The 13128-nt window shown below is 37.0% G+C and overlaps 1 protein-coding gene across 1 annotated transcript in view; it reads left to right on the top strand.

Moving 5' to 3' along the window:
* Positions 1–7078, top strand: part of LOC140154272 (putative ammonium transporter 1) — a 40346-nt gene extending 33268 nt beyond the window's left edge. The window contains exons 5-11 of the mRNA XM_072176858.1: positions 313–447; positions 1201–1431; positions 2378–2516; positions 3630–3724; positions 4890–5016; positions 5543–5671; positions 6862–7078. Coding sequence (XP_072032959.1) covers positions 313–447; positions 1201–1431; positions 2378–2516; positions 3630–3724; positions 4890–5016; positions 5543–5671; positions 6862–7037 — 1032 coding nt within the window. The 3' untranslated portion in view covers positions 7038–7078. The remainder of the gene's footprint in view (positions 1–312; positions 448–1200; positions 1432–2377; positions 2517–3629; positions 3725–4889; positions 5017–5542; positions 5672–6861) is intronic.
* The last annotated feature ends 6050 nt before the right edge of the window (positions 7079–13128 follow it).

Below are 13128 nucleotides of genomic sequence, written 5' to 3'. Positions count from 1 at the left end.
TTAAAAACCGGGTGTGTGGTTTGAGTGTGTGCGTAGTATAAGGAGGGCAGAGAATGGGTGTGTTGGGTGGGATAGCTGGGTGGGTCGTTGGGCGTCTGGGAGTATAAACAAAGATGTTAGTGAGGTTGCGATTTCTAAACGTACGTACCATGTACGCCCGTACATCTGTTTAAAATCACTCTCCTGTGACGGGATTTTGTACAGACCTACGTGCGTACGATACGTACGTTTGGAAATCGCAACCTTTCTGTTATTTACACATATTCTATAATAAAATCATGAGCTATTCATATTTATAATTATAAACCACAGGATTTCGCAGGTAGCGGCGTCGTCCATATGGTAGGAGGTACTGCGGCATTTATCGGTGCTGCTGTTCTAGGACCTCGTATAGGCAGATTTCAAATTGATGGTACAGCTAATTTAATCGAAGGACATACAGTTCCGGTACGATTTTGATTACTAAATTATGCCAATTAAAAATTGTCTATTTGCCTTATGAGACAAACATTTGAAGGTTCGGTAGGTCGATCCTTTTTGGTTTTTTCATAGGCACTTCCATCATTTTTGGCAAAGTGGAACCACATCTTTTAGCCAGTGGCGTAGCTGCCGGGAATTTGGCAAAATTTGTCTATTTGGGCCCCCGCCCCCTAGTGCAAGGAAAAAAGAGGAAAAAAGGAGGGAGAAAGAGGAAAAAAGAGAGGAGAGAGAGGGGAGAGAGGGAGAAGAGGGGCAGAGAGATGGAGAATACATACGATATGCAATACCAAATGATTATTATCAATAAGTCTGGCAAAATTTTCTATTTGGGCCCCTGCCCTCTCCTCCCCCCAAGTGCAGGGAAATTTGGTGGATTTGGGCCCCGCCCCATACAGGCTTGCCCCCTGAAAAAATCCCAGCTACGCCGCTGCTTTTAGCGTAACTAAAGCTATTACTTGATATGGGGTTTTATGCCTCACTATGTTTACTTGGTCACTTCAGTGACAGATAGAAAACCTTGGGAAAAGTCAAGTCGTGATGTGAAAATGTAAACTTAATTTAAGGCACAAGTCACGTAATCGATTGATCAGTGCCAGAAGTGAGTAAAGTACAATAGCTGCCATGTGTAGCTGCCATGTGTAGATGAGTACAATATATGTGTGTAAATTGTTATATGTTCACCGGGCAGCTATTGCACTTCCTTAATATTATTATTTACAGCAAGTAGCCTTAGGTGGATTCATCCTCTTTCTAGGATTCAACGCATTCAATGGTGGATCACAGGCCTCTATCTCAGGCATAGGGGATGGAATAGCGGTTACTACAGCTGTTGTTAATACCATCTTGTCCGGTAGCGGAGGAGCACTTATCGCGATGGTGATTAAACGCTTGGGATTTCAAGGACATCATTGGAGTTTACTGACAGCCATTAATGGAGGTTTGACGGGAATGGTGAGTTTTTGATAGCCTGAGTCCCTCGGCCCCGATCTCGAAACAATAAACATGGTGGAACAAAATGGCCGTTTCTCGATTGTAAGCACAACCCGATGATCGTGCGTAGCAGTTGAAGGACTGATGGATCAAGTCAAAGTTTTTGATACTATAAGAACGACTTTATCCGGGTCTTTATAATTATATCGTTAGTTACGTGTTATTCAGTTTAAACACAACACCGTTTATGTATAGATCATAATTATATGACCTATACTAAGCACGATGAGTAAGTCATTACGTTGCAAGTGTCTTAAAATACGCTACCAATGACGGTATATTTCTGTTCTCGTCAAAAATTGAGCTAGCTTAAAATTCCCCTGGGCAAGGAACTTACTGATAATTGCCTGTACGAAATGTAGCGATCCTGGTTGCGATGGTTAATATATGCGTATGCTAGGCCTAATTAGGCTTCTGCACCTGTATAGATATGTTTCAATGCATGATGATAAATGGTATATTAGTCTTGGGCCATAGAGTGGTCAGCAGCTTTCTGTAAAGAGCAATGATCGTATGTAATTGTTATATTATCCAGTGGCTTTTTTTTACAAAGATTCTTGCCATTCATTGGTCATTTAATATTGACGCTACTTTAGCGTCAGCTGCAAAAACACTACGCACTCCGCGTGACTCCATTTTTGTCGTCATTTTCCATTGCCACGATCCTAAAGTACATCGTGCATTGTGTTCACCCTTATACCACTGTGTGTAGACACATTAGGATGCGGATAAGACCAAATGAGTAAATATACAAATTGTTTAAGGGATCGCCAACGTATGAATTAACGCCAAGACGTTTTGGTAGTTTACTTTTTCCCGAGACGTTTTACCTGGTGGTGTCAGTAGGCCCTAGAGCGCACTGCTCATTTGCATAATTATTTTCAATGGTTAATATGTTTTCTTTCAGGTTGCTATATGTGCAGGATGTAATGCTGTTTCACCTTGGGGTGCTGTGATTATTGGTTCTGTAGCGGGGGTTGTATATATAATAAGTAGTTGGGCAGTTATTAGGATAAAAGTGGACGATCCCTTGGACGCGGTGGCAGGTATGTTAATAAGATATTTGTTCTTGAGGCCGGTCAGACCCGACTAACCCGACCCGACCCGACCCGACCTGACCTGACCCGACCCGACCCAACCCGACCGACCGACCGATAACCAACCAAACACACAACGACCAAACAATTAACCAACGTAATCCATGCAGCTAAGGTTAAGGTATGAAATCAAAAATCGATCACCGATTCAACTGACCGGCAGTTAAAACGTGTTCCATTGTTTAGAACAATAGAAACCGGCTCCAACCGGATAGAACTCCCCGCCTGCTTTTGTTTTGAGTGCACCATGATGCAGTCATGTCTACAGTAGAATTCATCTCGACCTTTGCAGGACTTAACCCCATTAAAAGCTATTAAACCAAGATAACACTCATTGAAACAGCTCAACTGATTAAATCGGATCTTCTCTGGTTGTGCACAAGTGTCTGTTTTCATGTGCGATATCGCAATAAAGCTGGTATTCATAGCTTCAGTTGGGTAACCGATTATAAAGGAAACGAAAGGAAACAATGGTATGTGTAGCTTTGTTCACGAAATGAGACAATGGCGTGCTTTTTGTAAACCAGCATTCTTGAAAATGAGCAACATAATGATTGTTGACTTAACACGGTTTGGAAATAATTTCTTCATATTTTTGGTGTTATCTGTCGTTTACATGTCCTTCCTAAAACACAAAAGTACGACCCTCTCCAAACACCTAAATTAGCTAAAAATTTAGGACATGTTACAAAACTATATTGTCTAGAATTTTAGAAGAGTACTTTTAATATTGGCCGGTTATTTTTCACACAGCGACGTTAACTAGGCAATGTACTATTACCTATAACATTAACTAAAACACCAAAGTACGAATATTTCCAAACATCTAAATTAGCTAAAAATTTAGGACATGTTAAAAACTATATTTTCTAGAACTTTAGAAGAGTACTTTTAATATTGGCCGGTTATTTTTCACACAGCGACGTTAACTAGTCATATCCCCATACTTTTAACGTAGGGCTATTTGTAGAGGTCACGCGTCAATGGGAAAGAGCACTGTGTATTGTGTATAGGAAAACGGACAGTAACTGCAGTATGCTGAATTTATTATTCTCTTTTCAGTACATCTCGGTGGTGGATTATGGGGAGTCATAGCAGCACCATTTTTCTCTTATCAAACTGGAATATTGACAAACTGGAACAACGCCTCTGGAGTGGTAAGTAAAATCAGTGGCATAGCCATTCAGGTCAGGGCCGGATTTACCATAGGGCCAGATGGGCCCGGGCCCCAAAGTTTGGGGTCCCCCAAAATTGCCCTGTGCAGTGTGCATCTTCTATTTTAGCCGAAAAACACCATGTTTTGGGCCAAAATAGGGTTCAAGAATTGCACAATTTTGAGCGCTTCGTGCGCACTGGCCTGTAGCCAATTTGGATTAAAATAGTCTAACATTGAATTTTTTTCGCGCGTTTCGCGCGCAGATGTCCTAGTAGAACGTAAAAACTTGGCCACTTTAGTGCACATGCCTTCCTCACGGTGCGTGTGGGGGCCTCCAAATTTTGTCCTGGCCCAGGGCCCCCAAAAGGTAAATCCGGCCCTGATTCAGGTTATCGGAGAGGATTGCATGCAGCATTCAAAAAACAGTACTGACGGGTGTTCTTGTATCAATAATCTCTGATGGGGGCACCGCGGTCCCCAAACCCCTGGCTACGCCACGCCACTGATTGTTTTTGCCTGTCATGGTATAGAACGCCCATAGAACGTTGGTAGCTGTTGTCTTCTTTTTTCTTCTTTCCTTCCCCCTCACGGTTGTTTGATGCGACCATTTATTATTTTTTTCTATTTCTATGTTCAATTCTAGACCTGGACTACAAATAGTTATCTGGTTATCACACTAATATACACATAATATATTTTAGATATTTTAAACAGATTTTTTGTTTCCGTATTAAATGTTTCATCTTTTTCTTCTTTTTTGTAATAATTTTTATTCTATACAATTAATTGTTCATTTGTGTGCAAATTGAGGGCGCTATTTACATATATTTAAATTTAAATTAGCTATTATGAGTTATTCGTTACATTTCATGATAAATAAGTTTTTAAAACTTCCTTGCCAATTATACTAGTTTTTTTCTGATATTCTTATACCATTATACTAAATGTCTACACCTTTTTAATAATTATGCAAACAAGATTTAAGATAAATAGCGCCATCGTTGATCACCTTTACTTAAAAATGTCTGCAGTTTTACATGCCATCAAACAACCGTGCCCTCGCCATTAAGCAACTAGGCGTTAGGATTAAGTAGCGACAACACAAACTCAAATTACAATTACACAAAAGTGGGCTAATAAAATGTTTTCCACATTTTTTTTGACAGCAACTTGGATGGAATTTAGTCGGAGCTGTCGCAATATTTGCCTGGACCGGGGTTTTGTGCCTTATCATGTTCAGTTTGCTGCAATATTTTGGAATGCTACGCGTAAGCAAAGAGCTTGAGTTGAAAGGTGAGTGTTATGATCTCAATGGCCTCATCCCAATGGCAATAACCTCAATTACACAAGCATAGTGCAAAATTTGACCTCAAGTATCAGAGTATGAGTTTTTGTAATAAAATTTGCAAAGGTCATTCAATGAATGTGCAAATGTATTGGGGTTAAAGAACTGTGCCTTGATAGATGAGCATATTGTGGATATAGTGTCTACCTTATGGTCAAGTTAAAGCCATAATAATTGTGATTTGCTCCACAGCGACGCCCTCAATTTTTCTCGAATTTCTACTAATTTTTGCATGATTGTAATGACCAATGGTGAACTAAAAAACTACGTGAACGACTGCGCCTGAAGTGCTTTAATCACAGTAAAAATAAATTTTTGGCATTCAGTACAAAAACTTACATTTTGGCATTGCGAAAACTTACATTTTCTTAAAACATAAATAGTCGTTCGCTTTTTGCAAACTGTTTAGGCTATACATGTATGTCTATCACGGGGGCATACCTACTGATGGTGAATAATTTTGCATCTATTTAGGTTTGGACATCCCCAAACATGGTGAACCTGCGTATCCTGTGTCAGCATATGGCCATGGTTGGATGGAGTCTATTGTGAATCAGGGAACCGGGAAAGGCCAGCCAAATGGCTCAGGACATACCAACCAAGGTAAAGCAAAGGGGTACAGAATAATTACAGATATGCTTTTTTGGACAGATTATTTTCATTTTCTGTAATAATTCAAAACCTCATTATCTGGATACAAGCATAGACCTATACCTACTCGCGCGCATCCACACCACTTGCATATAGCCCCCAAATGCGCAATATTTCCGAGGGCCAGAAAAATTGCGAAATGTTTTGAAGACCATCATCTGTCGGTAATACCGAAAATCGGGACTCCGAACCTAGTCCTTTTATCAGCAGGTCAACGCTCAGCGGACGGTAGCTATGGAGGGGGGGGGAGGGTATACGTTATAGGACCCCACCTCCAATGTTTTCAGAGGACTTACGTTTCGAGGATATGTCTAGGTCCTCGTCATACACAAGGTTCTTTTTATGTCGGTGTATTGTTGCGCAATTCCTCGAAGTCCTATTCATGCAACGCATACCCACAGCCAAATATCCATACACCCCTCCACCATCCCCTCCAAATTCACGAAATCCATTAAGGGATCTAAAATGAGCATTTATTGCGTTTCGACAGTATTTTTTGTGGAACATGAGAGCACCTCAGACCTATCGAATTTCATTCTGAATACGAAGCATGTCTTTCTGATATCAAATAATTTTCATTTTTGAAAATCACAATATAATACAAATTTTATGACAAATTATAAAATTTGATATTTTTCAATTTTTGATATATAACAGTCCTCGAAGTAAATTATATAAATCTAATGACATATTCTTAAAGTGTATGTAGCAGGGAGGAAAAGCCGACGGTCAATTGAAAATGTTGACCTTTCATATTGAAGATATGGATTTTTTCCCCAAAAGACCTAATATTTTTTGGTGTTTTGGGAAAAAAATCCATATCTTCAATACGAAAGGTCAAAATGTTCAATTGATCGTCGGCTTTTCATCCCACCTACATACACTTTAAGTATCAATCATCAGATTTATAAAGTTTACTTCAAGTACTGTTAAATATCAAAATATCAATTTTAATGATTTGCCATAAAATGTGTATTAAATTGCGAATTTCAAAAATCAAAATTATTTGATATCAGAATGACATTCTTCGTATTCAGAATGCAATTCGATATGTCTGATGCGCTCTAATGTCCCACAATAAATACTGTCCAAACGTTCATACCCCAGCCCTTAAGCAACATATTTTCCTAATTTCCACACAGGATTTTCGAATGACGGTGTTCTACCTGTTCAAGTCTTCCATGTTAGCCATACGGACAAAGGCCATGCTGGCAATGTCAAAGAAAAGTCTACAAAGTATAAGAAAGCAAGCGATCAGCCGGAAGTATCACCAATTCCTGAAAAGGATGAAAAGGATGAAAAGGATGAAGCGGTGTAGGTGGTTTATCACGAATTAGCTTGGAGTTGTCTGGGGAAGAGAGGGAGAGAGGGGGGAGATGGAGGGAGAAAGAGGGAAAGGGTGGGGGAGGGGAGGGAGAGAGAGAGACTGTGTGAGAGAGGGGGTGGATGGAGAGAGAGAGCGAGAGAGAGAGAGAGAGAGAGACATAGAGCAGCTGGAATGCTTGCGGGCATATTGTGCACTATTATCAATTTGTCCGATTTGGGCAAGTTTGACCAAAAAGTGTTAGGCCTAATGAGAAATTACTCTGTTTTTGTCAGTGTTATTTTTGCCTTTTTATGAGTGCCTTATTATGATAATGAGATGCCATCATCCCGGTGGTGTCAGATATTGATAGTCTAACGTTCAAAGGATTCCGAAATCGGCCAGTTACGGTATACGGAACGCTTAACCATAACGGGCCGCAATACCAACACTTAGTGTTAGGGTTTAGGGTTAGGATTAGTGTTTAGGGTTAGGTTTCGCGTATTGGGCCCATTTAACATGACTGCACAAAATAAACACGCATACATGTACAAGACCTGTGCCTTCCACAGGATTGGTTTTTCGTAAGTGGGTGGACTGGACGTGTTATACGTGAACGCGACGCGACATCGTTGGTGTGTGCCACCGAGCACTACTATATTTTATTTGGAGAATTGTCTTGTAATATTTCGCCAGATGTATTACAAATTATCAATTGAAGTCCTATAGGCCTACTTTTCCTACTTTCTTTATGAGCTGATCAAAGTACGTTGAGGTTTCGTAAGGATTGGCTGTCAGACTGCAATACCGTATAGTTCGATCAGTTCGTAATCGGCGGGCCTTATAACATCGCGGATTAATATCACTTTATTTTATTTGGAGAATTGTCTTGTAATATTTCGCCAGAAGTAATACAAATTATCAATTGAAGTCCTATACTTTCTCTATTTTCTTTAACACACAAACTATAGACCAGGCAGATCAACTATGTTACTCTTAACATGGGTCTACTTTGCGGCGTAGTGGTAAAAGCCCAATAATTCCCGCCGATTATGAGCTGATCAAAGTATAGGCCTATAAACAGGGCGTGTTCTGCAGAAGTTCCGGACTAAAATTCACGTACATTTGATTATAATGACCCCCGTCATGTGTTCACTGGGTGCATTTACGTCAGCGAGTGATTTCATGCAGTTCATGCTGGCCGATTTTCCTATACTTTAACATGTTTATACAGCTGTGAAATGTGAAATATAAATTTAAAAGAGTGTATAGTTTTGTCATTACCGGTATATCTTCCAAAGTTTTAATATCGGCCGGCCGGCCGATCATAAAAATCATAAAAACTCAGATTTTGCCACATTTGTTAAGGGGTGGGGTATGAACGTTTGGACAGTATTTATTGTGGGACATTAGAGCACATCAGACATATCGAATTGCATTCTGAATACGAAGAATGTCCTTCTGATATCAAATAATTTTGATTTTTTGAAATTCGCAATGTAATACACATTTTATGGCAAATCATTAAAATTGATATTTTTGATATTTAACAGTACTTGAAGTAAACCTTATAAATCTGATTATTTATACTTAAAGTGTATGTAGGTGGGATGAAAAGCCGACGATCAATTTTGACCTTTCGTATTGAAGATATGGATTTTTTTCCCAAAACACCAAAAAAAAAAGGTCTTTTGGGGAAAAAAATCCATATATTCAATATAAAAGGTCAAAATTTTCAATTGATCGTCGGCTTTTCCTCCCTGCTACATACACTTTAAGAATATATCATTAGATTTATAAAATTTATTTCGAGGACTGTTATATATCAAAATTTGAAAATATCAAATTTTTATAATTTGTCATAAAATTTGTATTATATCGTGAATTTCAAAAATGAAAATTATTTGATATCAGAAAGACATGCTTCGTATTCAGAATGCAATTCGATATGTCTGATGTGCTCTAATGTCCCACAAAAAATACTGTCGAAACGCCATAAACGCTCATTCTAGATCCCTTAATGTCTAATGTGCTAAAAACAAACGTTTTAAACATGTTTTACTTTGGGTTTTGGTTTAGATAAAAACGTTTTAATAACATTAAGGATCTGGAATGAGCGTTTTGAGCGTTTCGACAGTATTTTTGTGGGACATGAGAGCACATCAGACATATCGAATTGCATTCTGAATACGAGGAATGTCTTTCTGATATCAAATAATTTTCATTTTTTGAAATTCACGATATAATACAAATTTTATGACAAATTATTAAAATTTGATATTTATCACATTTTTGATATATAACAGTCCTCGAAGTAATGTTATAAATCTAATGATTATATTCTTAAAGTGTATGTAGCTGGGAGGAAAAGCCGACGATCAATTGAAAATTTTGACCTTTCATATTGAAGATATGGATTTTTGTCCTAAAAGGCCTAATTTTTTTTGGTGTTTTGGGAAAAAATCCATATCTTCAATACGAAAGGTCAAAATTTTCAATTGATCGTCGGTTTTTCAGCCCACCTACATACACCTTAAGTATAAATCATCAGATTTATAAAGTTTACTTCGAGTACTGTTAAATATCAAAAATATCAATTTTTAATCATTTGCATAAAATGTGTATTACATTGCAAATTTCAAAAAATCAAAATTATTTGATATCAGAAGGGCATTCTTCGTATTCAGAATGCAACTCGATAATGTCTGATGTGCTCTAATGTCCCACAATAAATACTGTCCAAACGTTCATACCCCACCCCTTAACATGTCATATGTTATTAAAGGTAATGGAAACGTTTTAAAACCCTTTGTATGAAAACACACTACAACAATATTTTTAAATGTTTTCAAACATGTTTTGCCAAATATTTTAAATAACATTATATCAGAATATTTGCTGTAGGTTGAATGTTTATATGAAAACATTGTATACCCTTTGTATGTCCTTTATATAACCCGACAATAAATCGTTTTCTGGCAACCTTTTCGAGCCTTTTGCGAATAAAGTCGAAAACGTTTTGTGTTTACTGGGAACATTTATATCCGCATATTACTACTCATAGATCATAAAAACACGAAAAACTGGAATCCGTATAGGCAATAGCAACAAATTGGTTCGATCTTTTGATCGACCATCGATGCTCCCTATTATTAATTATGAAATCAATAAATTGACCATTGTTAATTGCGATAATGCATATTTGCCTGTATTGACATTTATTGACATTGACCAATATAAATTTAGTATTTTAATTAAAATTCTTATTAATTAGTTGTTTGTTCATTAATAACAAGCATCGAAGCAGCATCGATGGTCGATCCAAAGATCGAACAAATTTATTTCTGGTGCCTTACTGTATTGTAAAACTGACAGTTTTTGGTGTAAACTGTAATTTTTGTTTAAAATGTATAACCCTTTGGCTGGTTCGTGTATATTTGTTTCATTTTTTTGTTCGTTGTATACACTCTTAGAAAAAAGTTCTTGGCTGTTAGAACCCTCACGAGAAAAGGGTTCTTGAAAATTAAACTATGTTAAAAGAACACTTTAATTCTCCTTTTTGGCCTTTCACGGACCCTTTCTATAGGTCTAAAGTGATTCTTTCTAACCCTTTCAGAACCCTTTTCTGAGAACCCTATTTTCTAAGAGTGTAGCCCTATTCCCGAGAAATACAGCACCAATTTCTTTGTAATTAAAAGAGATTAGGTCCATCTTGTCTTGCCAAATGAAATTTGAGGGAAAATGTGCCCCCAAAACACGCAGTTTTGCTAATAATTTATGTTATTTTTGATAATTGTTTATGAAAAAGATTAGAAAATGCGTTTAAAAAAAAGTAGAATGCATAAATTGATATTAGTCTTTGTACAAGTATTTGGGCTTGATTGTCACAGCATACGAAAAACATCCTAAAAACGCATGTCATTGGCCCTTATTTCCCAAAATTGACCAAATATTAAAATTTCACTTTCGTTGCCAGTTAGAAATAACTAAAGGATTATGATTTAGCTATGTTTCATCTGGCAAAACAGGGTAATATTTTTTAATCAAAAAAATTAGTGCCATATTTTTCTGAAGGGACTTTAAATATACCACGTTTATAACTTTTAAAGCATACGCACAAAATTATTTTATATATTATAGTCTTTCTTTGTGATCTTTCACGTAAAATTGTGTAGAAAGTATTTTCGGACAGTTTTAAACTGGACGTGATATTATGATAGGCATACAGAAATAATTATAAAAAAAAGAAGAAAAAAAAGAATATTAACAATGAATCATGTGCCATTTTTCATGTGCTGGATCCATTTTTAAAGTTTACTGTCATTACTTCAAAAACAACAACAAAATGAACAATAATAGCAAGAACAATAATAACAGCTGAACAACAACAACAACAAACCTTTTTCCTATGAATAATAGACAACCTGTGATGAAATTTTTTGTAACACGGAGACAAAACCTGGGAAACAAAGAACAAGAATAACAATGGCAAAAGTAATCGACAAAGACTCATGCAAGCAAACCAGATGGATTAGAGAAGCAATGTGGATCAGAAAACGGGGGGGGGGCAACGTTATCAACCGCGATGAAGGGACATACTCACTCAATCATGTATATGACCAGCTATTACAAAGAACTACACCCTCTGGAGATGAGCGTAGGACGGTGTTGCTGGTTCATCACATTACTGATGAAGTCTTCCGTAGGAAGATGAAACGTCTAAAAACGTGAGTAATGAAGTGGGTTTGTAAAGCACAATTTACCAATAATTGATATCTAACAATCCTGATGAACTTATTCAAGGAATTGCAATTCTTAATTTCATGGTATTTGACTGTGGGACTAAGTGGACTTTCAAATCCTTGAAAATACTTATTAAAAAGGGGTTTATTTAATCAATAAATGACAGATGAACTATGATAATCCCTATTCAATCCTGTGTAAGGCAGGAAACTAATTGACCCATTATTGATGAGATTCATCAGGATCGTTCAAAAGTCAATTAATTATAAATGAAACTGGTAACAGATCCAAAAAAATATAAAGTACTCACTCAAAATATTTCAGTTCCACCTTGTTCACTCTGCAATGACTGCATTTAAAAATAAAAAGGAAGGTTTTAATTCAAACTCTAATGGTGACCTGCAAGTCAAATTGCTAGAATTGTACATTAAACACAAGTAAACAGACACAATGCAATTTGCAGGCAGCAGCTTAATCAGCGCCAATATTGCAACATTGATACAAACAACTATACAAACATCCAATCCAACCCAACCCCATCCCCAGTAGGCAATGAGGATAAAGTGCCTTGCCCAAGGACACAACACGTTGGCACGAGCGGGGCTCGAACTCGCAACCTATGGATTATGAGTCGGGCGCCTTATCCACTCGGCCACACGTGCTCCCTCACATTTCTTTTGGACCTGTTACCAGAATCTCTTTAATTAATTATTGGCCCATTACTCTGAATAGCAAAGAGTAATTTGGCAAAGAATATCAAGATATCATTTACAAAATTATCCACATCTTGAAAAGTAGGCCTATTGATGCTATGTCATATACCTTTGGTATCATTTTAAGGGAACTGGAATGAGCGTTTTAAGCGTTTCGACAGTATTTTTTGTGGGACATGAGAGCACATCAGGCATATCGAATTGCATTCTGAATAAGAAGAATGTCTTTCTGATATCAAATAATGTTCATTTTTTTGAAATTCACGATATAGGCCTAATATAAATTTTATGACAAATTATTAAAATTTGATATTTTTCACATTTTTGATATATAACAGTCCTCGAAGTAATTTGATAAATCTAATGATATATTTTAAAGTGTATGCAGCTGGGAGGAAAAGACGAAAGGTCCAAATGTTCAATTGATCGTTGGCTTTTCATCCCACCTACATACACTTTAAGTATAAATCATCAGATTTATAAAGTTTACTTCGAGTAGGCCTACTGTTAAATATCAAAAATATCAATTTTTAATGATTTGCCATAAAATGTGTATTAAATTGCGAATTTCAAAAAATCAAAGTTATTTGATATCAGGACATTTTTCGTATTCAGAATGCAATTCGATATGTCTGATGTGCTCTAATGTC

The sequence above is a fragment of the Amphiura filiformis genome, chromosome 6, assembly GCF_039555335.1.
Source record: "Amphiura filiformis chromosome 6, Afil_fr2py, whole genome shotgun sequence".
Classification (NCBI taxonomy): Eukaryota; Metazoa; Echinodermata; class Ophiuroidea; order Amphilepidida; family Amphiuridae; genus Amphiura; species Amphiura filiformis.
The sequence above is the reverse complement of the archived record's forward strand: the minus strand, read 5'-3'. Positions and strand labels throughout refer to the sequence as shown.